The following is a 26,367-nucleotide window of genomic DNA, read 5'->3' on the forward strand; positions in this document are numbered from 1 at the left end:
AGAATGTAACGAATTAATAACAATAGAATAAGAGAATAATGTAACTAATGAAAGAATGTCACATTTGTATTTTCTAAAGAAGGCAGTTTAGGGTGACCCTAATGTTTTTCAACATTAATTTTTTTACTTTATTATGTTGTTAGGGAACATCAAAAACACAAAGTACTGTACTAAATATATCACATGTCATAAAGACAGTACACATTGGGTGGGTCAATGACTGAGGCTTGCCTGAATTAGCTTTAATTGATTCACTTAACATCTCCAAGCTTTTCCGGGCTGTTTTGTAAGTAAGTATGATTATATACAAGGTGATACATAAATATTTAACATAAGCATATGTATATATCTATACATACACATGCATATGTATATATCTATATGTACACATGCATATCTATGTACACACACATATGTGTATGTATGTATATGCATGTGTGTGTATGTTTTTATATGTAATATATTGAGACCATTTGACATACCCAGGTACTGAGCCTACCATCCCACTGAATAAGTTAATTTACTGGGCTCTCAGAGTATGAATCCTTAGCCTTCTCAGAGCACATGCACTGTTTGCTCAATCTGAAAACACGTAATTATTTAACTTGCCTTCTAAAGTAACACCACACCCTGGATATGATGCAAGACCCAGCATTACAAGATAAGCTCTGTCTCAAGTTTCTGCTCGTTATAGTGCCTGAAGTATTTGCTCATATGCTCAGGGACTGAAGCAGAAGTAAACAGTCAGGCCAGTATTATAGGGACACCTGTGTTACAAAATTGACTTTCTTATATTGTGAAAGCAATGAATGAAGTTCAGCAGGCCTCCTGTAAGGATGCCGATTCAGCCCACATCACCTTGGTCAAACAGGACTTCAGCCTTATTGCCGCCCTCCCTAACGCACCCAGGTCAGTCTACTTTCCTCAGGTATCTGATCCAAGCTACAAGTCATGGGTCTCTGCTGCAGCACCTCACCTCCTGTTTATCTTCTGTTTGCACCCGTCTTCGGGGAAGTTAACCTTGCTTTCTCTCAATGTGTGCTACCCCTGGATCTCCAAAGAGGTTTCTGCATGGTGTGTTTAACAGGCCTGGACTCTATCTTTACAATTCTACAAAATCAGGCCAGGTGCAGTGGCTCATGCCTGTAAACACCTAACGCTTTGAGAGGCCAAGTCAGGCGGATCACCTGAGGTCAGAAGTTTGAGACCAGCCTGGCCAACATGGTGAAAACCCGTCTCTACTTAAAAATATAAAAATTAGCCAGTTGCAGTGGCGGGCACCTGTAGTCCCAGCTCCTCAGGAGGCTAAAGCAGGAGAATCGCTTGAACCCAGGAAGTGGAGGTTGCAGTGAGCCGAGATCATGCCACTGGACTCCACCCTGGGTGACAGAGCAAGACTCCATCTCAAAAAAAAAAAAAAAAAAAAAAATTCTACAAAATCACTTCGTTTATGACTCCCTCTCTAATTAAACAGAACACGGTGTCCTGGAAAAGAGACTCAGGTACAAGTTTACATTTCTATTAGGCTTGATGCTTCATATCTTCCCCACAACAGGAGTACTGAGATTTGATATAGCTGAGTGATTAAGAGCAAGAACTTGGAGAACTAGTTAGCCAGGGTTTGAATCCCGGACCACCACACACTAACTGTGCCTCACTTTCCTTACCTTTATTTTTATTTATTTATTTATTGAGACAGAGTCTTACTCTGTCACCCAGGCTGGAGCGCAGTGGTGCAATCTTGGCTCACTGCAACCTCCACCTCCTGAGAATTGAGGCAATTCTCCTGCCTCAGCCTCCCAAGTAGCTGGAACCACAGGCACGTGCCACCACACCCGGCTAATTTTTCTATTTTTAGTAGACATAGGGTTTCACCATGTTGGTCAGGCTGGTCTCAAACTCCTGACCTCAGGTGATCCATCCAGCTTGGCCTCCCAAAGTGCTGGGATTATAGGCATGAGTCACTACACCCAGCCTATTTATTTTTTCTTTGAAACAAGTTCTTGCTCTGTTGGCCAGGCTGGTGTGCAGTGGCCTCAGAACAGCTCACTGCAGCCTTGATCTCCTAGGCTCAAGTGATCCTCCCACTTCAGCCTCCCAAGTAGCTGGGATTACAGGCATGTACCACCACACCTGGCTAATTTTTTGTGGTTTTTGTAAAGACACAGTTTTGCCATGTTGGCCAGGCTGCTGGAACTCCCGGACTCAAACAATCCACCCACCTGGCTTTCAGAAGTGCTCGGATTAAGGCGTGAGCTACCACACCCAGCCTTCCTTACCTTTAAGATAGATAGATAGGTAGGTAGCTAGGCAGATAGATGGAAGGATGGATGGATGGATGGATAGATAGATAGGTAGATAGACACAGAGATAGATACATACAAAGACAGATAGACAGACAGATAGACGGATGGATGATAGTTAACCAAAGTGCTCAGACTAGTGCCTGGTATGCAATAAATGCTACCTAAGTGCAAGCATAACAAATGTGATGATAATGGCACTTCCTATCTGCCTTGGTGTTCAGGAGAGGATGAGGAGGGACGGGGCCACCCCCGTGGTAAGCAAGTGAGGGCATCCCTGAAGTGGCTGCAGCTGTGCTGCACTGTTCTGTTGTCTCAATGGAGGGCCTGACTTAGTGTGACCAGCTCTGCACATTTTCAAGAGAAAGCAAAATCCAAATTTCTGCATTTTAAATTGTTGGTTTACATTTTTAAAAATTAGTGTTTGAGCCAAAGAAAGCATGTCTAGAAGCAGATTTTTTCCCTTAAGTCACCATTTTGTGACCTCAGACACATATGAATCTATAATGTGTGGGTTTCCATTTTTCTTTGCTTATCATCCATACTTCTTTCTCAGCTGAACACCCCGGGGGCAAGAGAAAGCACACAGAAGGCACTCAATGAAACCCAGCTGAACAATGACTTGGTTTGTTAATAAACAAACACCAGTGGGCTTTTCTGCAAGAAAACAATGAGTAACAGTGTCAGCCACATTTAGGAACTTTTTTTTTTTTTTTTTGGTTGGAGTCTGAGTCTCACTGTCACCCAGGCTGGAGTGCAGTAGCTCAATCCCGGCTCACTGCAACCTCCACCTCTTGGGTTCAAGTGATTCTCCTGCCTCAGCCTCCTGAGTAGCTGGGATTACAGGCATGCAACACCACGCCCAGCTAATTCTGTGTATTTAGTAGAGACGGGGTTTCACCATGTTAGCCAGGCTGATCTCAAACTCCCCGCCTCTGGTGATCCGCCTGCCTCGGCCTCTCAAAGTGCTGGGATTACAGGCATGAGCCACTGCGCCCGGCCTAGGACCTTCTCTTAAAGTGCATCTTTAGGTCAAAAAACCAGGCCCTGGGAGCACACATCTGAACAAGATGCAGCCCCTGATTCTGAGGAACTTACAGACTTGTGGGGGACACGAAAGTGCAGACAACTGGCTAGGCGCAGTGGCTCATGCCTGTAATCCCAGTGCTTTGGGAGGCCAAGGAGGGCAGATCACGGGGTAAGGAGTTCGAGACCAGCCTGACCAACATGGTGAAACCCCGTCCCTACTAAAAATACAGAAATTAGCTGGGCGTGGTGGCGCACACCTGTAATCCCAGCTACTCGGGAGGCTGAGGCAGGAGAATCACTTGAACCTGGAAGGCAGAGGTTGCAGTGAGCCGAGATCGTGCCACTGCACTCCAGCCTGGGCAACAAAGCGAGACTCCATCTCAAAAAAAAAAAAAAAAAAAAAAGCGCAGACAATTGCAATGTTTACAAAACACATTGGCATACATTATGTCATTTCACATCATGAGAACCCACTGCAGTAGGTACCGCATGTGATTTTATACCCAATAGAAGAGAAACTGAGGCACAGAGAGGCTAAGTAACTTGTCCAAGGAGGCTAAGTAACTTACCCCACTAGTAAGAGGAGTTGTAACAAGAACCAGTTCTGCATACTCCAAGCCCAGGGCTCTTTCTGTTGCATTCTAATGCTCCAGCATAATGTGCATATTTTCCGGTGCCTGTGATACTAGCAACATCAGACTCATTAACATGGCCAATATCCTGTGAGCTGAAAGAAGGCACTGATAGCATCATGGAATGCAGCCCTTAAACACACCTGAGAATAGTTAGGAAAATTTTTTTCTTCTCACGAATTACAATTTCCCTTCTACCAAAAAGAATTTGAGGCCACTTGCAACAAAATGTAATGCTGTTTTTAAACAGTTAAAAGAACAGGTGATGAGGGGAAACGGAGATGAAATCGCTGCTTCAGGAAATCAAAGTTAAGAATAGGCAGCACGAGTGGGCACAAATCGTAGCTCTGAGCCTCCTGAATGACAAGACAAACTGGGAAGTGACAAAGTTCTTGTTGTCTATAAAAGGAGGCATACTAATTTTAAGTTTAGCATATATTATCACCATTTGTTCTCTAATTTCTAAAGCACATAGCAAAAATCCCTATTTTGGAAAACATTGATTAAAAAGTAGAGCATTTGGCCAGGCGCAGTGGCTCACGCCTATAATCCCAGCACTTTGGGAGGCTGAGGCAGTGGATCACTTGAGGTCAGGAGTTCAAGACCAGCCTGGCCAACATGGTGAAACTCTGTCTCTACTAAAAATACAAAATCAGCAGGGCAAGGTGGAGTATGCCTGTAATCCCTGTTACTCTGGAGGCTGAGGCAGGAAAACTGCTTGAATCCAGGAGGTAGAGGTTGCAGTGAGCCGAGATTGTGCCACTGCACTCCAGCCTGGGCAACAGAGTGAGACTCCGTCTAAAAAAAAAACAAAAACAAAAAGCAAATATATATATATAGAGAGAGAGAGAGAGAGACAGAGAGAGAGACAGAGAGGATTTTATTAAAAAATTGATTTGTTATATTTTTAAAGTCTATAGTTGATCAGAAGATTTTGTAAATTTATCAAGAACATACTCCCTAGCCCATGGTCACCAATATTAATAGTCTGGTACATCTTGCAAAGGAAAATGGGACAACTGTCATCCAATTTAGAAGGATTGTATAGGAAAATTTTAGAACTGTAATTTTGGGGAAAGGATAAGCAAAGTGTCACCTTTGTGCACACACTTCTTCAAATTCTTAACTGGATGAATGATAGCTGCAGGAGCACTTCAAACACAGGATGACACACAGCAGCTCTGAGCACATTTCCTCCACGCACTCATTTGGCCAGTAGATTCTGAGGGCTCACAGAGCAGGCATTCACACACGGTCCTTAAGGGTGGAAACAGCAGTGAACAAAAACCTGTGCCTTCACCATGCTCTCCCATGATAAAACACAGTACGTTGCACAAATTAAAGATGGTTGTTCTCATCCAAATCAGTTTTCCTAAAAAGGCAACTGTGTTTAGGACAGCCCTGTGTTACTGCAGACGTTGAGACAGATCCTTGGCTTTTGCCACAGCACTACCTAGAGCATAGGAATAGCTAGAAAAAAAGGAGGAGCAAACCTCAATCCATAAACAAGGCTGAGGCCTAGATCCCGCCCTTCTGAGATCACTACGCATGGAGGGTGGGCCTACCTTCTGCTGCAGAAGCAGCCAAGTACCTCTTTCAGTCTGAAGGTGTAGTTCTCTTCTAGAAATGGCTTTAAGAAGTAGCAAGAAGAAGAAAGAAAGCTACAACAGCCACAGAAGCTGTTAGCCAGGTTAAAAAAAAAAAAAGGAAGAGGGGAAAGACAGGTTTTTAAAACCCATACAGGCATTCATTCAACAAATATTTATGAAATCTTCACTGTATATACAAAAGGCCCTGGGGAAATAGTGGGAGAGAGGGAAAGACATGGTTCTGCCCTAGTGTCTCTTCCAATCTAGAGAATCAGATGTAGAACAAGTAATCAATTCTTTTCTTTTTTTTTTGAAACAGAGTCTCACTCTGCCGCCCAGGCCGAAGCACCGTGGTGCAATCTCGGTTTACCGCAACCTTCGCCTCCCGGGTTCAAGTGATTCTCCCACCTCAGTCTCTCAAGCAGCTGGGATTACAGGCACCCGCCACCATGCCTGGCAAATTTTTGTATTCTTAGTAGAGATGGAGTTTTGCCATGTTGGCCAGGCTGGTCTCGAATTCCTGACTTCAGGTGATCCACCCCCCTTGGCCTCCGGAAGTGCTGGGATTACAGGCGTGAGCTACCGTGCCCAGCCTAATTCTTTATTTAAAAGTAGGATAGCTACTAGTGAGAGGTGACAGCGTGCTGGCAGTCCTCAGAGCCCTCACTCGCTCTCGGTGCCTCCTCTGCCTGGGCTCCCACTTTGGCGGCACTTGAGGAGCCCTTCAGCCCACCGCTGCACTGTGGGAGCCCCTTTCTGGGCTTGCCAAGGCCAGAGCCGGCTCCCTCAGCTTGCAGGGAGGTGTGGAGGGAGAGGCGCAGGGAGGTGTGGAGGGAGAGGCGCGAGCGGGAACCAGGGCTGCACGCGACGCTTGCAGGCCAGCTGGAGTTCCGGGTGGGTGTGAGCTTGGCGGCCCGCACTCGGAGCAGCTGGCAGGCCCTGCCGGCCCCAGGCAATGAGGGGCTTAGCAGCCAGTGGCTGCGGAGGGTGTACTGGGTCCCCCAGCAGTGCCGACCCACCGGCGCTGTGCTCGATTTCTCCCGGGGCCTTAGCTGCCTTCCCAAGGGGCAGGGCTCCGGACCTGCAGCCCGCCATGCCTGAGCCTCCCACCCCCTCCGTGGGTACCTGTGCCGCAGGAGCCTCCCCAGCAAGCGCCACCTCCTGCTCCACAGCGCCCAGTCCCATCGACCACCCAAGGGCTGAGGAGTGCAGGCGCACCGCGAGGGACTGGCAGGCAGCTTCACCTGCAGCCGCAGTGCGGGATCCACTGGGTGAAGCCAGCTGGGCTCCTGAGTCTGGTGCAGACGTGGAGAACCTTTGTGTCTAGCTCAGGGATTGTAAATACACCAATCGGCATTCTGTCTCTAGCTCAAGGTTTGTAAACACACCAATCAACACCCTGTGTCTAGCTCAGGGTTTGTGAATGCACCAATAGACACTCTGTATCTAGCTAATCTAGTGGGGACCTGGAGAACCTTTGTGTCTGGCTCGGTGATTGTAAACGCACCAATCAGCGCCCTGTCAAAACAGACCACTGGGCTCTACCAATCACCTGGATGTGGGTGGGGGCCAAATAAGAGAATAAAAGCAGGCTGCCCAAGCCAGCAGTGGCAATCTGCTGGGGTCTCCTTCCACATTGTGGAAGCTTTGTTCTTTCGCTCTTCGCAATAAATCTTGCTACTTCTCACTCTTTGGGTCCACGCTGCCTTTATGAGTTGTAACACTCACCGCGAAGGTCTGCAGCTTCACTCCTGAGCCCAGGGAGACCACGAGCCCGCTGGGAGGAATGAACAACTCCAGAGGCGCTGCCTTAAGAGCTGTAACACTCACCGCGAAGGTCTGCAGCTTCACTCCTGAGCCAGCGAGACCACGAACCCACCAGAAGGAAGAAACTCCGAACACATCCACACATCAGTAGGAACAAACTCTGGACACACTGCCTTTAAGAACTGTAACACTCACCGCGAGGGTCCGCAGCTTCATTCTTGAAGTCAGTGAGACCAAGAACCCACCAATTCCGGACACACTAGGAAGAACGATTGGAGATTGTGAGCTATAAAAAAGCAAACTAACCTAGTGCCAAAGATACCAGAAACTCCTTTACCCATTCCAACTCACCTTCCCTCCCTCTCTGGCACACACACAAGTGGGCACATACACAGGCATACACAGTCACAATATAATCAAGCTCCTACTATCTTCCTTTTTCAAGAAGACTACTTTGGGGCTGGAAATACTAAGGATGCTATTCTTTCTAGATTTTAGGCCAACAGGCTGCAAACCTAGAAAATCCCATGGCCAATATTCCTACTCTGAGCTAAGATGCAGTTGGGTCTAGAGAAAAAAAGAAATATTGGCTGGGCATGGTGTCTCACGCCTGTAATCCCAGCACTTTGGGAAGCCGAGACGGGCAGATCACCTGAAGTCGGGAGTTCGAAACCAGCCTGGCCAACACAGTGAAACCCCATCTCTACTAAAAATACAAAAATTAGCTGGGCGTGGTGGCGTGCGCCTGTAATCCCAGCTACTTGGGAGGCTGAGACAGGAGAATCACTTGAACCCACGAGGCGGAAGTTGCAGTGAGCTGAGATCATACCACTGCACTCTAGCCTGGGAGACAGAGTGAGACTCTATCTCAAAAAAAAAAAAAAAAAAAAGAAAGAAATATTTAGACAATTGCGTCTTCAAATGTCTTCTAGATCTTTGAGTTTATGGTGCTTGACCCTATTGATACTTAATTAGAACCTCCAATAAGAACTTGCAGGAGAGCACGATGCTGAAAGTGAAAATGACAGCTTCCCGTTGGACTATGTGCTGATTTACAGCAGTTCAGTCTCAGGAAAGGAAAACTACATAAAAATAGAAGATATAACAGTGAAATCAAAAAATTAAAACTTAGAATCTGCATATACTGAACTTTGATTGGCTGTCAAATTATATTAATCAACAATGTCAAGTTGAAAAAAAGCAAATGAAAAACAAATAAGGAACATTATTTGTACAAAGCATTGAGCTAGTCGAATTTTATCACTTTTTAGTTATATAAGTACAATATAATTGTGGTAAATAAAATTAGAAAATTTAGACAAGAACATAAAAAATAAAAATGCAGTTGACCCTTGAACAGCACAGGGATTCGGGGTACCTATCCCGCACAAATCCCGCAGTCAGAATTCTCTAGATAACTTTCAATTTCCCAAAAACTTAATTACTGCCAGCCTACTGCTGACCAGTAGCCTTACCAATAACATAAACCATCAATTAATACATATTTTGTATGTTATATGTATTACATGCTGTATTCTTACAATAAAGTAAGCTAGAGAAAATGAAATGTTACAAAGAAAATCATAAAGAAGAGAATATATATTTACTATTCATTGAGTGGCAATGGATCAACATAAAAGTCTTCATCTTTGGCCGAGTGCGGTGGCCCGCGCCTGTAATCCCAGCACTTTGGGAGGCCAAGGTGGGTGGATCACGAGGTCAGGAGTTTGAGACCAGCCTGGCCAACATGTCGAAACCCCATCTCTACTAAAAATACAAAAATTAGCTAGGTGTGGTGGCACGCGCCTGTAGTCCCAGCTACTCAGGAGGCTGAGGTTGCAGTGAGCCAAGACCACTTCATTGCACTCCAGCCTAGGAGATAGAGTGAGACTCCGCTCAAAAAATAAAATTAAAAAAAACTCGTCATCTTCATAGTCTTGATGTTGAACAGGCTGAGGAAAAGGAAGAAGTGGGGTTGGTCTTGCTGCCTCAAGGGCAACAGAGGAGGAAGAAAATCCATGCGTAAGTGGGCCTGCAGAGTTCAAACCCATGTTGCTCAAGGGTCCACTGTACAGCCATTTTAATAACCAAAGTACTTTTCATTAAGTTACTGTAACAAAATGTATTTAACCAATTTCCTGTTATTGGACATTTATTTCTGATGTTTAACACAAATGCTTTAATGAACAGCTTTATACATACATCTCTGCATAATGTATCTCTCATTATTTTCTTATGATAAGCTCTTAGAAGTGGAATTTCTCAGTTGAACAGTATTCAGATGTTAAAAAGCAGAATTACAGCAATAGCCAAATTCAGTCATTTAAATTCTTTTTTAAGGTGCTTACAGCATCTTCAAACTTAGTAAGCATTCAAAAATTGAAAGAGAACAGTCTTTATTTTCATATCAAAGTCAATAATAACATTACATATATTTAATATATAACTTCAGAACTCTGACATTTCTTAAAACCTCACCAAATACTGACAGACAGTAATACCATATGGTTACAGACGCTTCTGAGAGAGCAAGACTGTTTCCAATTGCAATACAACAAATATGTTAACTGACTGGTTCATTTCTGAATTTAAAATGCTGAACAGAAAACCAATCACACCAAATATAGACAATATTTTTTAAAGTACACAACTGCACTACATACCATAGCAGGAGGACACAGGACTGAAACATGTATTTCTTTGTTTGGTCTATGGGCAAAGTCATCATCTCTCTGGATCTCAGTTCTGAGGGTAAAGACACAAGAGCTAGGGTTTCCAGACTTTTAGATTTAATAGACCAATTAAACTAAAAAAAAAAAAAAAATCAAGAAGGAACTAACAACTAATGCAGGGTTACCAAGGAAATAAAAACACAACACCACCACATACTAGCATATCATCTATAAATAACCTTAAAATGGGAGGAGGGCAACATACTCTCTGAATAAGAAACCATCATTAAATGTAATGCATTTATCCTGATTTTTATTTTTTTGTCTGCTCCATTGCTCATGTTTTTCTCATTTTGCCCTGGAGTGTGAAAACTGTGCCTCAGACTTGTACTAGTCCACCAACTCTTGATTGAAAACAACCTCCCTAGATAACTTCTAAATCCTTTCCAGATTATAAAATGCTGTGTTTTGTGATTCCAAATTTTAATTTAGGTTCTATGTAAAGAAGTCATTTGCAAGGCCTTTTTTTTTTTTTTGAAATGGAGTCTCGCTCTGTCGCCCAGGCTGGAGTGCAGTGGCACGATCTCGGCTCACTGCAACCTCTGCCTCCCAGGTTCAAGCCATTCTCCTGCCTCAGCCTCCCGAGTAGATGGGACTACAGGCGCCTGCAACCACCCTCGGCTAATTTTTTGTATTTTTAGTACAGACGGGGTTTCACCATGTTAGCCAGGATGATCTCGATCTCCTGACCCGGTGATCGGCCCGCCTTGGCCTCCCAAAGTGCTGGGATTACAGGCGTGAGCCACCACACCCAGCCTTTGCAAGGACTTTTAAATTCAGTCTCTCTTACTTCTTTGAGGCTGCCAATGAGTGGATCCCATGAAGTGGGGATCGGGGGTGGATGCTTTCTGAGGGAGGGCCTCCTGGGGCCAGGCAGTGAGCCATGCATGCAATAAGGGCACAGAGACACAAAGCACAGCCTCTGCCTTCAGGGGGCTGTCACCTAGGGAGCAACAGGAGACTAATACCCAGGAGGACATAAGTGATAGAACACACAAGGTACGCCTGGGGTACCTGGGAGCATTTAGGAGCAGCACTGTACCCAAACAGGTAGAGAAGGTGAGTGGGCCAGATCTTCTGGATAAGGTGACACTTACACTGAGGCTTGGCAGCTGAGGATGCCACTACAGGCCACGAGCATCCTTTGTAAAAGCTAAAGCGTGTCAGAAGTCATGGAGAATCCTGGCCGGGCGTGGTGGCTCATGCCTGTAATCCCAGCACTTTGGGAGGTCGGGGCAGGCGGATCACTTAAGGCTAGGAGTTCAAGACCAGCCTGACCAACATGGCAATACTCCGTCTCTACTAAAAAACTAGCTGGGTCTGGTGGCGCACACCTGTCCTCCCAGCTACTCGGGAGGCTGAGGCACAAGAATCACTTAAACCCAGGAGGAGGAGGTTGCAGTGAGCCGAGATGGCACCACTGCACTCCAGCCTGGGCGACAGAGCACCTGGAGAACCCCACAACCTAGTGAGTTCCAGTGAGAACACAGTCTATGGGTTGGAGGGTTGCAGAAGATACTGAAGAGACAGACACATTGCCAGATCAAGAAAACCTGCAGTGCCACATTCAGGAGTTTGGACTTGATCACCAAAACACTGGGATGTCACTGAACTATTTTAATCAGGGGAGGAGACTGAGGCACATCTCACAGTTTGCCTCTTCCCCCAGCTCAAATTTTAAAATAGAGCTTTATAGCAGAAAAGAATCTCAAGGTCAGAAACTCCTATGTTATCTTTGTTTTTTAAGAAAAAAAGGTTATGCAGTAAACCCTGTTAAAATAAGTTCAAACTGTATAGAAGTGCATAAAATTAAAATAAGAATATTTCGATCCCCTCAACCAAATCCTACTCCCCAGAGTTAATCCTCATTATGAGTTTCAGGGAAATCCACGTATATTTTATCTAAGCATATACAAATATATACAAAAGCATTTATGGGCCCGGTGCGGTAGCTCACGCCTGTAATCCCAGCACTTTGGGAGGCCGAGGCTGGCAGATCACGAGGTCAGGAGATCGAGACCATCCCGGCTAACGCGGTGAAACCCCGTCTCTACTAAAAATACAAAAAATTAGCCAGGCATGGTGGCAGGCGCCTGTAGTCCCAGCTACTCGGGAGGCTGAGGCAGGAGAATGGTGTGAACCCAGGAGGCGGAGATTGCAGTGAGCCGAGGTTGTGCCACTGCCCTCCAGCCTGGGCGACAGAGCGAGACTCCGTCTGAAAAATAAATAAATAAATAAAAAGCATTTATGTCCAACACAAATAATGTTTTGTGAGTTCTCTAATACAGAATATATTGTGCCACATATGTTGGTCTGCAACTTGCCTTTTTCACTTAATTATCAGTACAGATAGATCTCATTCTTTTTGGCTACACAGCATTCCACTGTATGGATGGGTATGTTTAAAAATTAATTGAACCATTTCTTTGTTGGTGGTCATTCAAGCAGTTCCTAATTTTCTAGTTGTTGCTGCAATGAACATCCTTGACTATTTGGATATCTATGTTTGCTTTCCTAAAGGATAGTTTCTTAGACTTTGAATTAGTAGGTTAAAGAAACTATGCATTAAAAATTTTGAAAACTACTGCCTAATTGCTCTCTAAAAAGTTGTTTCATTTTATATTCGCCCAGGGTTATACAAGAGTGCTCATCTCTGCCCACAAAGGCCAAAGGTGGGGATTATCAAGCCTTTGAAACTTTGCCAATCTGAGAGATGAAAAATGCTATCTCATGATTGGTTCTGTTGGCTTTTTGTTGTTGTTGTTGTTAATGCACTTGACCAGCTTTTCACATATTTATTGACTAAATGTATTTTTGTCTATGAATTGCCTTTTTATAAACTCTGCTGTCCCGAGATTCTCAATCTGTGGTCCCAAGGCCCCTGACATGTAATATAAAATGTTCTATGCTTATTGGTTGTGCATTATTCTCAGGATAGAGGACAAGGAACATTAAGAACCACTGATTTTTGACTTCCTGCTGGCAAGGATAAAAATAAATAAAATAATTAATAAATAAATAAATAAATAAAAAATAAAGAACCACTGATTTTAACGGGTATACGCTGAAAAGTATATGCTGAAAGAAAGAAGCAGGCCTAGAAGAAAGGGCGTAAAAGAGGTGAGGCAGGCGTCTATGATTCCAAACCAGAGTGTGCGCACACACACACCCTTTTATTATCTCTCCCTCAATTACACTAGGACTTCCCGATAGTATTTTCTCATTTTCCTTCCCAGAAGGCCCACCAGCCATAGGCAGGCTCCTAGATCTACTGCAGATTGGGCTTATTTCTTTACCAATATCTTTGACATATCACAGAGAATAAGGACAAACAAGTCAAGATGCTGCTTTATTTACATTTTGGTTTATAGACACATTCAAAACTTTATACAGACAAGCTGTCACCTATTTTTTTTTTTTTTGGAATCAGGACAGCCATTAACTTCAATTCTAACTCCTAAATATTTCTCTAATCTGCCCATTTCTCTTCATTTCCACTCCAACTATCGCATCTTGCTTTGACCATGGCAGCACTCTCCTACCTGGCTTCCCTATATCCTCTCTGCCATACTCTCCAATCCACTGTCCATGCTTTAACCAAAACTATCCCTTAACTCACCAGCTCTCAACCTGCCCATGGCTGCTCTTTGCTCTCTGGCTAAAAGGCCAACCTCTTGGTGCATGTGTCCAACTGTGCGGTCTGCCTGACCTACCTCCTCTATGATGCTGAGCCCCTCTTCCCTCACCCTGGCTCCCACCACACCTGGGACACTCAGCCATTCTCTCTCCCATACCATGACCTTTGTCATTCTATTTCTTCTGCCTGAATGCTCTCTCTCCCACTCTTTTCTCTCACTGAGTTGACTTCTACTCAGCTTAAAAATAACTTCCCTGACTTCCCAGGCCAAGTCATGTGCTGCTATTTCATGCTTTCATAACAAAAGCATAAAATATTCCACTTGTTTTCTTTAGCAGTTATCCCAAATTTTCAATAATATAGTTCATTAACATCTACTTCCACTCTGGCAGGAGACGTCCATGAAAATAGGATGGGATCTGTTTTGCTCTTCTTGAAATCCCAGAGCAGGGCTAACCCAGAGCAGATGACCAATAAGTACTGTTGAAGCGGGGAGAGGAAAAGGATGCTTTTAGAAATGATCCTTTGTAGGCCTTTATTTTTCTTTACACTTTCCTTCCAACCTGAGAGGATAGTAACTATGTCCTGGATATGGAAATTTGCTAACCCTTTCAAGGCATTCCCGGCATTTATCAGGAACCTACTATGTACGTACTAGACACCTTTCTAGGAACCGGGAGACACCACAGTAGAAAAAAAAAAATCCAGACCAATCTTCTCCTTACATTCTGGAAGAAACAGATAGTCAACATCACAGTTAAGTCAATTATATAGTATACTTAGAAGACGAAAAGTGCTGTGAAGAAAAAGAGAGCTGGATAAGTTGGGTGAAAGAAGAAAGAAGACGGAACTCACACCAATTCGCTGTATGTTAAAAAACCAGGTTGGGGAGGCCGGGTGCGGTGGCTCACGCCTGTAATCCCAGCACTTTGGGAGGCCGAGGCGGGCGGATCACGAGGTCAGGAGTTCGAGACCAGCGTGACCAACATAGTGAAACCCCATCTCTACTAAAAATACAAAAATTAGCTGACCATGGTGATGGGCGCCTGTAATCCCAGCTGCTCGGGAGGCTGAGGCAGGAGAATCATTTGAACCTGGGAGGTGGTTGCAGTAAGCCAAGATCGCGCCATTGCACTCCAGACTGGGCAACAAGAGTGAAACTGTCTCAAAAAAAAAAAAAAAAAAAAACCAACTAGGTTGGGGAGATAGACATAGAGGGGGTGTCATGAAGTGACATAAGCTCATGAAGTTTAAACTAAGTTTGAGAAAACAACAGAAATAGATACACATACATACTAACTCTAGTAGTAAAATATCGTGTACACCGGCTTGTGAGCTGCCTTGAGCAGCGTGCTGGCCGGTTTGAGTAGCTCCTCTCACTCCCCGAGTCCATCCACATCTTGCTCAAGAACTTCAATTTCAATGTTAACTCTATTCCTCAGAACCCATTCCTTCTCCCTGGCATGGCTGGTGGATCTTTCGTCCATGTTCCTAAGGCCTTTTGTTCACCTTTAAGGTGTCACTCATCTCCCTGTCCTATGATTATTTTTGTGTCAGCCCCACTAGAACACAGGAACTCCTCAAGGGCAGAAACTATGTCCCAGCACCCAGTGTCTGATAGCTCCCAGCATTTGGTAACACAGCATGTGCTCAAAGCATTTGACAAATCAGTGAATGAAAGAATGGGTAGAGAATGAATGAAGGGAGTTAGAATGAGTGTAGCTCTGGCAATTGGAATGCACCTTGTTCTGAGCAGCTGAATTCTCCAGAAATTCTCCGTACGTGTGTGTGCTCATCTTCAGCACTTCTGCATCCAAGAATACTGGTAGTCAGACAAGTTATTCTCTAGAGGTAATCAGAAATGCTTGGTTTAGACTCATTAGTGGGTTACAAAATTAATGTAATAAGTCCTGAAAAGCATTTTTTAAATTAGCTAGAATACAAGAAAACAGAATGTATCCAAATACATAAGGTCAAGTGATTTGGGGACATGTGGCCCAATTTGCCCAGAACACCCTGCTTTATTCTTATTGGCCCAGCATGGTTGCTACCTTCAAAATAATAACTTTCCCAGTGTGTACTGTAAATTGGGTGATCACGTTCATTATACATACATTTGTGTATAATGTATATACTGGTTTATGAAGTAAAGCATGTTTCTTACAGTGGACAATGGTCAAAACAACTTTGAAATTATGTAAGATAAGGTGAATATAGAAAATAAAAATTAAAAAATTAAAAGTTTGATAAACACTTTTCTTGAGAGACTCAAACTTCTGAGACTCCGGGGAAGCAGCATCGAGGAGAAAAAGCCAGGGAAAAGCAGAGGAAAGAAAAGAAAATTGAAGTGTGGCTGGATAGCTTTCTAATCCTCACACTATCCTGTGTGGAAGGCAGAACCTTACAAATGGGGAATGAAGCTCACCGGGCTTAAATAACTTGCCCAGGTCTGGTCTATATGCCATCAAGCCACAGTGCCAGCATTGAAATCTAGGTCTACACACACTGAAAAGTAAAAGCATTTTGTTCTACACATAGCAGGGGAAAGGATTTTTTTCCACTTCTTGGACACCACAATATTTGTAACCACATCAAAATTGAGGAGGGGATAATGGAACATATCTCCCAGTGTCCTGTTATGACTTTTGTAATTTAAGAAACATACTTTTATTTTGGAAATATTCTGCATTTGAAAGTAGTTAGCATTTTGATTCAGAGATCAGTTCTTAATTATGGACCAAAAAAGTGGGTAAGTGTTTCAGATTGATGAAATAAGCCTTGCTAGGCAAAAGCAAAGAAAATGAGTAGTTCTGTGCAAAGTGTCACATTAATAAAGAGTGCAGGGTCTGAAGTCAGACAAGCATCGGTCCAAATCTTAACAGCCAGGGGACTGCAGACAGGTTCTCAAGTTTCTCTGTGCCTTAGTTTACTCATCTATAAAATGCCCACTACAACAGTACCTACTTCATGGGGTTCTAATAAAGACTAAACAAAAGAATCCACATAAAGCTCTGAACATGTTTCCTGGAATGTGGTAAATGCTTGGTAATGTTGACCACAGTCAAAATAGAAATCAAGACGATTGGAGCCAAAGGTGCTCTCTTCTTACTTTTATTTGTTCTTCTATCATCATACACCCCCACCTTCGATGGTCTTCCTCTAGCTGCTCATACATTCCTGCAATAGCCCCCACTTGGCCATGACACATTATTTCTTTAAGAGAGTGTTGCACACAATTTGCTAGTATTTTGCTAAGGATTTTTACGTCTGTGTTTATGAAGTTTTTTCCCCTTGTAATATCTATCAGATTTCATACCAAGATGACGCTAGCCTCATAAGATGAACTGGGCAGTATTTCATCCTCCTAGTTTCTAAGAGTTTGTAAAACATTGGTATATTTCTTTCTTAAAAGTTTGATAGAATTCACAACCGAAGCCATCTGGGCCTCAAGGTTTTTTTGTGGGAGGTTTTTAAACTACACATTTAATTTCTTTACTAAATATAGGGCTATTCAACTTCTTCAGTCACACACAGTATGTTGTATTTTCTAAGGAACTGTCCATTCATCTAGGTTGTTGAATTTATTGACATGAAGTTATTCATAATATTCATGTATTTTCCTTGTGATGTTTGTAGCATCTGTCCTACTCTCATTTCTAGTATGATATTTTGTGTCTTCTCCCTTTTTTTCTTAACAAATCTGGCTACAAGTTTATAAACTTTGTTGAAATTTTCCAAGAACCAGCTTTAGGTTTCATTGATTTTCTGTATTATTTTTGTTTTATCTTTTATTGATTTCTGCTTTTGTCTTTGTTATTTTCTCCCTTCTGTTTCCTTTGGGTTTAATTTGTCTTCCGTGTCTTGATTTTTTAAGGCAGTATCTTAGATTGCTAATTTTAGACCTTTCTTATTTTCTAATATAAACATTTAATATTTTACATTTCCCTTGAGACACTGCTGTAGCTACATCTACATCCCACACTTTTGATATGTTTTCATTTTTATTCAGTTCAAAATATTTTTTAAGTTCTCTTGTGATTTCTTCTCTGACCCATGTGTTGTTTAGTCGTCTATTGCTTAATTCCTAAATATTTGGAGATTTCTCAAATAGCTGTTATTTATTTCTAATTTAATTTCATTATGGGTGGAGGACATACTCTATGATTTCAATACTTTTAAATTTGTTGGAACTTGTTTATGATTAACATTTAGTCTCTTTTGGTTAATGTTCCATGTGAACTTGAAAAGAATGTATTCTGCTGTCATTGGACAGAGTCCAGTTAGGTCCAGTTGACTGGTGCTGTCTTCTATATCCTTGCTGATTTTCTGTCTTACTTCTTTATCGATTGCTAAGTGAAGAGTATTGAAATCTGTAACTGTAACTGTGGGGTTTTTTAAAATTTCCTTTCAGTTCTGTCAAGTTTTGCTACATGTATTTTGAAGCTCTAGTACATTTAGGATTGTCATATCATCCTGATGAATTGACGCCTTTATCATTATGAAAAGTTCCTCCTTATTCCTAGTAATATTCCTTTTTATATTGTCTGCTCTAACATAACCAGTCTAGCTTTCTTGTAATTCATGTTTGCATAGTACCTCTTTTTCCATCCTTTTAATTCTAACTTTCTGTTCTACAAAGTGGTTTTCTTGTACACAGCACATAATAGGATCTTACTTTTTGTAACCAGTCTGACAATCTCTGACTTTTAATTCGAGTGTTTAGACCACTTACATTTAACATAATTATCGGTATGGCTGAATTTAAATCTATTATTTGCTATTGGTTTTCTATTAGACTCATCTCTCCTTGTTATTGTTTGTTTCTTTTTTTCTGCTTCTTTTGATTTAATTAGTGCTTTTTAATATTTCATTTTATCTCTATTGCTGGATATATATATGTATATACACAAACACACATATATGTTTTATATATAAAACTTATTTTATTTTTCATAATTTTCCTGCTTTTTATAATACACATTTCTAACTCATTATACATGTTCAACTAATATTATGCTACTTAATATGTAATGTAAAACTCTTATAGCTACAGGCTTACCATGGTTTGACTTTATGATGGTAGGAAAGCAATACACATTCAGTAGAAATCATACTTTGGATTTTAAATTTTGATCTTTTCCTTGGCTAGCAATATGCAGTGTGATAGTCTCTTGCAATGCTGGGCAGTGGCAGTAAGCCACAGTTGCCAGCCAGCCATGCAGTCACGAAGGTAAACAACAGATACTCTACAGTGTACTGTGTTGCCAGTGTTTTTTGATACTGTGTTTTATGGTTTTGCATCCCATGGTGTCCCTAAAATGCCAATTTTGACTTACGATATTTTCTACTTACGATGCGTTTATCAGGATGTAACCCCATCATAAATTAAGGGGCATCTATATAGACTTCCATTTCTCCCTATCCTGTCCTTAAAGCTGTGGTCAAATATTTTACTTCTATTAATACATATTTGATATATCTCAAAAATACATTGTTACTATTTTTGCTTCATGCAGTCAATTAGCTTTCCAAGAAATTTAAAAATAAGGACACAAAGTCTTTTCTATTTGTCCACATATTTACTATTTCTGAAATAGTGTCTTTCAAGTTTCCATCTGGTATCATTTTGCTTTGGCCTGAATAATTTCCTTTAAACATTTCTTGTTGCATATATCTGCCGACAACAAATTCCCTCAAGTTATGTCTGATAAACTTTATTTCATCTTTGTTTTTGAAGATGTTTTCATTAAATATAGAATTCAAGGCTGCCTTTTCCTTTGAGCACTCTAAAGATGTTATTTCATTGTCTTCAGGCTTGCAAAGTTGGAAGTGAAATGAAGTCTGTGATCCTTCCATTGTCTGTTTTGTATATAATGTGTATTCTTCTCTGATTGCCTTTAAGATTTTCTGTGCAACATTGGTCTTCAGCAACTTAATTACGTGCCTTTGTTTCTTTATTTCATTTTATTTTTGGAGATGGGGTCTTGTTATGTTGCCCCAGCTGGTCTCAAACCCTAGGCTCAAACAATATTCCCACCTTAGCCTCTCTAGTACCTGGGACTACAAAAGTGCATGCCACCATACCTAGACCTTAATTTTTTTTGATGAAATTATTTCAGCTCCTGGTTCATTAAGCTTCTTAGATTTATGAAATACAGTTTTCATCAAATTTTGAAATATTTCAGCTATTATTTCTTCAAATACTTTTTCTGTCCCTTATCCTTTTCTCCATGTATGATAGACTGCTTGATATTATCCCACAGATCACTGGGTCTCTGTTCACTATTTTTTTTTCAGTTTTTTATTTCTCTCTGTGATTCATCTTGCATAGGTAACGTTGCTGTATTTGTAGGTTCACTAATCCATTGCCTAATCTATTAATCCCATCTAGTGAAATTTTCATTTCAGATGTTGTATTTTTTTCATCATGGTTCTTTTGTATCTTTCATTGTTTTCTGATTATTATTGTGTTTTTGTTTATTTTTATTTTATTTTATTTTATTTAGAGACAGGGTCTCACTGTGTCACTCGGGCTGGAGCGCAGTGGCACAATCACAGCTCACTACAACCTCAACCTCATGATCCTCCCACCTTAGCCTCCCAAGTAGCTGGGACCACAGGCATGCACCACCACGCCCAACTAATTTTTAAATTATCTTTGGTAGAGATGGAGTATCACTTAGTTGCCCAGACTGGTCTTGAACGTCTGAGCTCAAGCAATCCTCCCACTCTAACTTCCCAAATTGCTGGGATCATCCGCGTGAGCCACCATACCCAACTGTTTTTGTGTTTTCCTTTAAATATTGATACACACTAATAAAATTTGTTGTAACATCCTTGTCTGCTAATTCCATTACCTTGTTACTTCCAGTTCTGTTTCTCTTAACTGATTCTTCTTCTTGTTACAGGTATTTTTTTCTGCTTTTTAGCATATCTAGTGATTGTGTTTGATGCTGGCATTGTTATCATTACATTATTAAGTGTCTGCATTATGTTGTCTTCCTTTAAATAGTATTGGACTTTCTTTTGCTAGGCAGTGAAGTTAAGTGCTAATCTTCAAGATCCGTTTTTAAGCTTTACTAGAGAGAGGCTAGGGCTGTGCTGTCCAATAAGGTAGTCACTAGCTACATGTGCCTACTGAAATGTGGCTAATCTGAATTGAGATGTGATAAAGGCATAAAATACACACTGGATTTGGAAGACCTAGTATGAGAATAAGAATGCAAAGTATCTCATTAATAATTTTATATTGATTACATATTGATGACACTTTGGATATACTGTGTTAAGTAAAATATATTACTAAAATTAATTTTATCTATTTCTTTTTACTATATATGTGGCATGCATTATATTTCTACTAGACAGCACTGTTCTAGAACAGAGGTCTGCAAACTACAGCCTACAGGATAGCCACCTATTTTTGTTAATAAAGTTTTATGGGAACTCAGCCATCCCTACTGATTTATCTATTGTCTATGGCTGCCTTCACACTAAAATGGATTAGTTGTGACAGAGAATATATGACCCACAAGCCTAAAATGTTTGCTCTCTGAAAATTTAACAAAAAATGTCCACCCCCGGTCTAGAGTACCCTTCACTCCAAGGATAGTTCAGCCCTATTTTCTAACTTGTGATGCCTCCAAGGTCTCCACTGAATGCTTCAGGGCTGAATGAGGACTCCCCTTTGGCTAGTCAGACAAAAAACACTTTCCCATTTCATGTGTGCTCTGGGTTTATTCAGCTTACAACTAAAAAGTCTTTTCTTGCCCAGACTTGTAGAGCATCATTCTACATACTTGTATCCTAACACTCAACAAAAATTCAAGAGATTCCTATGCATATTTCTGGAGCTCTTTTTCTGCATAGCTTCCTCCTTCTCAGAACTCTGCCCCAGTACCTCTCACCACCTCAGCCTCCCCAAACTCTGATCTTCATCTCATCAATTCAGCGAGGCTACTAGGATCTGCTCATATCCCTCCTTCCTGGATCCATGGTCTAGAAATTGCTTTCAGACAGAAAACCAGGGCAGTCATTGAATTCACTTTGTTTCTCTTCTCTTAGGGATCACAGTCATATATAGACTGTTGCTCAATGTCCAAAAGCAGTTATTAATTACAATAATTTATAATGGGCAGTTAGGTCAGGCTATTATTATTCCATCATGACTATAAGGTGATGTCCCCTCTACTTACCATTTGATAGGTAGAACTTACTATGTAGTATACTCTGGGTCTTCAGACTTTCCAAAGATTTGGTAAATTTGACTGACTTGTATGTAGCTAGAGAACAAAGTGTAGAACTTTTCCTGCGGTTTGCCTAAATAGTTGATATGCTATATAATCATTGACCACAATTTCTCATGTTCAGGTTATGACAGAGAAGACAAAGAGAACTTGATAGAAGAAGCTGAAAGAAGGGTAGCTTGGAGCTATGCATTTCTGAATCTATTTGTACATTTATATCAGAGGTAGAACAAGCATATTAGCAGGCCTAGAAAAGATGATAGTGCAATGGCATGATCTTGGCTCACTGCAACCTCTGCCTCCCAGGTTCAAGTCATTCTCCTGCCTCAGCCTCCCGAGTAGCTGGGAATACAGGCATGTGCCACCATGCCCGGCTGATTTTGTATTTTCAGTAAAGACGGGGTTTCTCCATGTTGGTCAGGCTGGTCTCAAACTCCCGACCTCAGGTGATCTGCCCACCTTGGCCTCTCAAAGTGCTGGGATTACAGGCATGAGCCACCGTGCCCGGCCATGATGTACCTCTTTTTAAAGCATGTGAAAAGTTTAGGAAGCAATTATCATTAGCTCCAGATGCTATATTATGTGAAACAAATAGAGCTGTATACCTCCATGTATTTATAGTGAAAAAAAAGAACTGATCCAAAATACAGATAAATGATAGAGATAGATAGATGGATATCCCCCAAAAAGTTTGTTTTATATTAGTGGCATTTCTTTATTAAGAGATAGAAACTACAATCAGCCGATAAAACCAAAAAGGAAATTAAAAGTAAAAACAAACAAGCATCTATTTTCTCGCACCTGATTAGAAAAATATTTATTTCATAAAAATGTGAAGAACCCATTTGTTGAAAATAGAATGAGTAGTTATACTTTTAGTCAAGGTGGAGGAGATGGAAGAGAACTGGGAAGAGAATAACATCAAAGATGGGTGTCAAAAATAGAAGATTCAAGAATCATATAAAGGGGCAGATAAAAAAAAGAAGTCAAAAAGAAAAAAGGAGAAGAGAGAGGAAAAAATAAAGAACTTGGGGTGAAACAGTGCCAGGCTTATATTAGGTGCTCAAGGAAAGTTTATTAGATAGCTAATGGATGGATGGATGGATGGATGGATGGATGAATGGATGGATGGATGGACAGACAGTAGGAACAATATAATAGAAGAGAATAAACGTGATCCCTGAAAGTGAGCATTTGATCTTGTAGAACAGAGAAGAAATCTAATGGAGATAGACAGAATTGTCATGAAGGGTTTTGTAGGATGGTAATTTGTAACTATTTTAAGTGCAAATAAGTTTTCCCCCAGTTAATTCATGATTGAAACTTCATCTCAAAGGTCAACTTTCTGAAAGAGACCTTGAGCATCAGTCTAGACTAATTCACCTGTTTTATTCGTCTTCTGGTACCATGTATTTTTCCTTTATAACTCTTATTACAGTTTTGAAAAATGTTTTGGTAACTATTTGTTGAATATCTGTTCTCCCACTAGAATGCAGGCTCCATGAGGGAATGAGCTATGCCTTCATTGCTACCCCCTTGTCATCAGGGTCTGGAATAAAGTGTGGCCCAAATTTACCTCCCAATAAATATTTGTTGAGTAAAGTGTAAGTAAGTGCATGAATTCATGAATGAAGGAGGGTGGTACTTGTGGAAATGCAGAGCTGTGAGACCTACCCAGCCCCATGAGGACTGAGCCTATTCATCCAAGGAGTGGCTTTAGTGCAATAGAAAATGCCCTGGAATTACAGCCAGGAAGCTTCACATCTGCCTCTGCTATTTACTTACTGTATTAACTAAGACAAGATAATTTATCTCAGCTTCTGTTTTCTGATCTCTTGAATGAGGATTATACACCTCATATGGTTGTTATGAAACTTGGATGAATAAAGTGTTCAAACTGGGTGTGGTGGTGCATGCCTGTAGTCCCAGCTACTCGAGAGGCTGAGACAGGGGTATCACTTGAGCCCAGGAGGTCAAGGCTGCAGTGAGCTATGATTGCACCATTGCACTCCAGCCTGAACAACACAGTAAGAACCCATCTCTAAAAAAAAAAAAAAAAAAAAAAAAGTGCTTAGAACTTCTCCAGTGTTTTCTCCCAAGAACCCTTCTGGAAAAAGCAGGCATTCACATCTGTGTTGAACTCAAGGTACACTAAAAACAAAAGCAACTTCTTTGAAACAGATTTTAGCTAAAAAGTTCGTGCAAATGCTTCATTTTATACCATAATATATATCTACATTGTCTCAATGTTGAAATTCTGTTTTAAATTATTCATCAGTTAATTTAGATTTTTATTTCATAAAATAATGGAATAAAATGGATGTTTATAGAACACGCACCATATTATCCTTTGCTTTTCCATATTTTTGAGAAACATGGATTGATGTAAAATGACCTGCTACATGGTGGGCAGGACCTCCATAAGTGTTTGCTGAATCCGAATCTGCCCACCAGAGGAGCTGCAGGGTTGAATCAAAAGCAAAGCTTTTGATTGATGCAAAGAGGATTTCTCCCACAGGAGGAGTGCCCAGGCAGGCTCCTAATCTGGGGATAAATCAAAAGGTACAGGTCAAAAATGACCTATAAACTTATTTGAATCTAGATAATCAAAAGGAAATGATCAGTACTATATAAAATGTAGGCTATATGTAAAATGATTATATACTTACCATAAATTATTAGAATTATCATTATAAATTTGTATACTAATGTTTTATTATATATAAAAATGTTATTATATAATATACTGGACTGTCTACAGAGAAAAAAACATACTTAATTGTAAAGATTACTCCTGGCCAGATGTGTGGCTCATGCCTGTAATCCCAGCACTTTGGGAGGCCAAGGCGGGCAGATCACTTGAAGTCAGGAGTTGAAGACCAGCCTCGTCAACATGGCGAAACCCCGTCTCTACTAAAAATACAAAAATAAATTAGCCAGACATGGTGGTGTGCACCTGTAATTCCAGCTACTTGGGAGGCTGAGGCAGGAGAATCGCTTGAACCTGGGAGGTGGCGGTTGCAGTCAGCTGAGATTGTGCCACTGCACTCCAGCCTGGACGACACAGCGAGACTCTGTCTCGAAACAAAAACAAAAACAACAACAACAAAAACCTCCTATCTTTGGTTTTATTCTTAGAACCTAATGTAAAACAAACAAACAAACCTTCCCCACCCCCAGCTCTATTTTAACATCCAGACTTTGGTCTGCTCTGAATCTGAATTCACCATAAATTCAGCTACACATTTAGCTGTAGCTCAATTTCTATTTCCAAGGCTTTGACCCAATGAAAGCATTAAACATACTATCACAAAAGCAAACCTCCCTATGAACAAACGTGGTCTGCCCTCAGTTTCCTCACTGTAAAGTGGAGATAACAACACCTATCTCACAGGTTGGTTACAAGCATTCAATGAAATGATGCACACGAACATGCCTGGTACAGTGCCTGCCACATTGCAAACGACCACCCAACTTCTAGGGTTTATTCACTGCTTTATCACCAATTTCCACTTGTTACAGGCAGAACTGTGTCCCTAGCCACAATTCATGTTGAAGTCCTAACCCTTCATATCCAAGAATATTACTGCATTTGGGTTGTGTTTGTTTGCTTGTTTTTTGAGACAAGGTCTCACTCCATCACCCAGGCTGGAGTGCAGTGGTGTGATCACGGCTCACTGCAGCCTCGACTGTCCAGTCTCAGATGATCCTTCCACCTCAGCCTCCTGGGCAGCTGGGACTACAGGCACACGCCACCACACCTGGCTAGTTTTTTGTAGAGATGGAGTTTCGCCACATTGTCCAAGCTGGTCTCAACCTCCCAGGGTCAAGCAATCCTCCCACCTCAGCCTCCCAAGAAGCTGGGACTACAGACACACACCACCATGCTTGGCTAATTTTTGTATTTTTTGTAGAGACAACGTCTTGCTGTGTTGCCCAGGCTGGTCTCAAACTCCCAGGCTCAAGTGATCCGCCCATCTAAGCCTCCCAAAGTGCTGGGATTACAGGTGTGAGACACCATGCCCAGCCCAATGTGACTGTATTTGGAGATAGGGTCTTTACAGAAGTAATTAAGTTCAAATGAGGTCATTAGAGTAGGACCTAATGTAATATGACCGATGTTCTTTAAGAGAAAATCTGGATGCAGACAGAGGGAAGACAATGTGAAGACAAAGGGAGAAGAGGGCCATCTACAAGTCAACAAGAAGAAGTCTGGAGCAGATCCTTCCCGCACAGCTCCCCTGAAGAAACCAGCCCTGCCAACACCACCTTGATCATGAACTTCCAACCTACAGAACTGCAGGAAAATAAACATCTGTTGTTTAAGCCACCCAGCTATGGCAGCCCTAGCAAACTAACATACCACTAGAATAAAAGCTCCATGAGGGCAAGTGTTTTTCTTTTTGCTCTATACTGTACCCTAAGTGCCTAG

The 26,367-nt window shown here is 41.5% G+C and overlaps 1 protein-coding gene across 11 annotated transcripts in view; it reads right to left on the reverse strand.

The window, feature by feature from the left end:
- Nucleotides 1-26,367, reverse strand: part of LOC106634675 (uncharacterized) — a 77,797-nt gene that overhangs the window by 25,884 nt on the left and 25,546 nt on the right. For 8 of the 11 annotated variants that reach the window (XR_010111957.1, XR_010111953.1, XR_010111954.1 and 5 more), the window contains exons 1-2: nucleotides 5,061-7,509; nucleotides 3,902-4,762 (exon numbers count right to left, since the gene is read on the reverse strand). Coding sequence is in view for 1 of the 11 variants with exons in the window: in XM_063603755.1 (XP_063459825.1) it covers nucleotides 5,210-5,221; nucleotides 7,516-7,579; nucleotides 9,984-10,065; nucleotides 15,432-15,534; nucleotides 24,275-24,479 (466 nt within the window). In the remaining 10 variants the exon portion in view is untranslated. The other 3 variants (XM_063603755.1, XR_010111956.1, XR_010111955.1) reach the window with 3 other exon arrangements.

Source organism: Pan paniscus, chromosome 3 (genome assembly GCF_029289425.2).
Source record: "Pan paniscus chromosome 3, NHGRI_mPanPan1-v2.0_pri, whole genome shotgun sequence".
NCBI classification, from domain to species: Eukaryota; Metazoa; Chordata; class Mammalia; order Primates; family Hominidae; genus Pan; species Pan paniscus.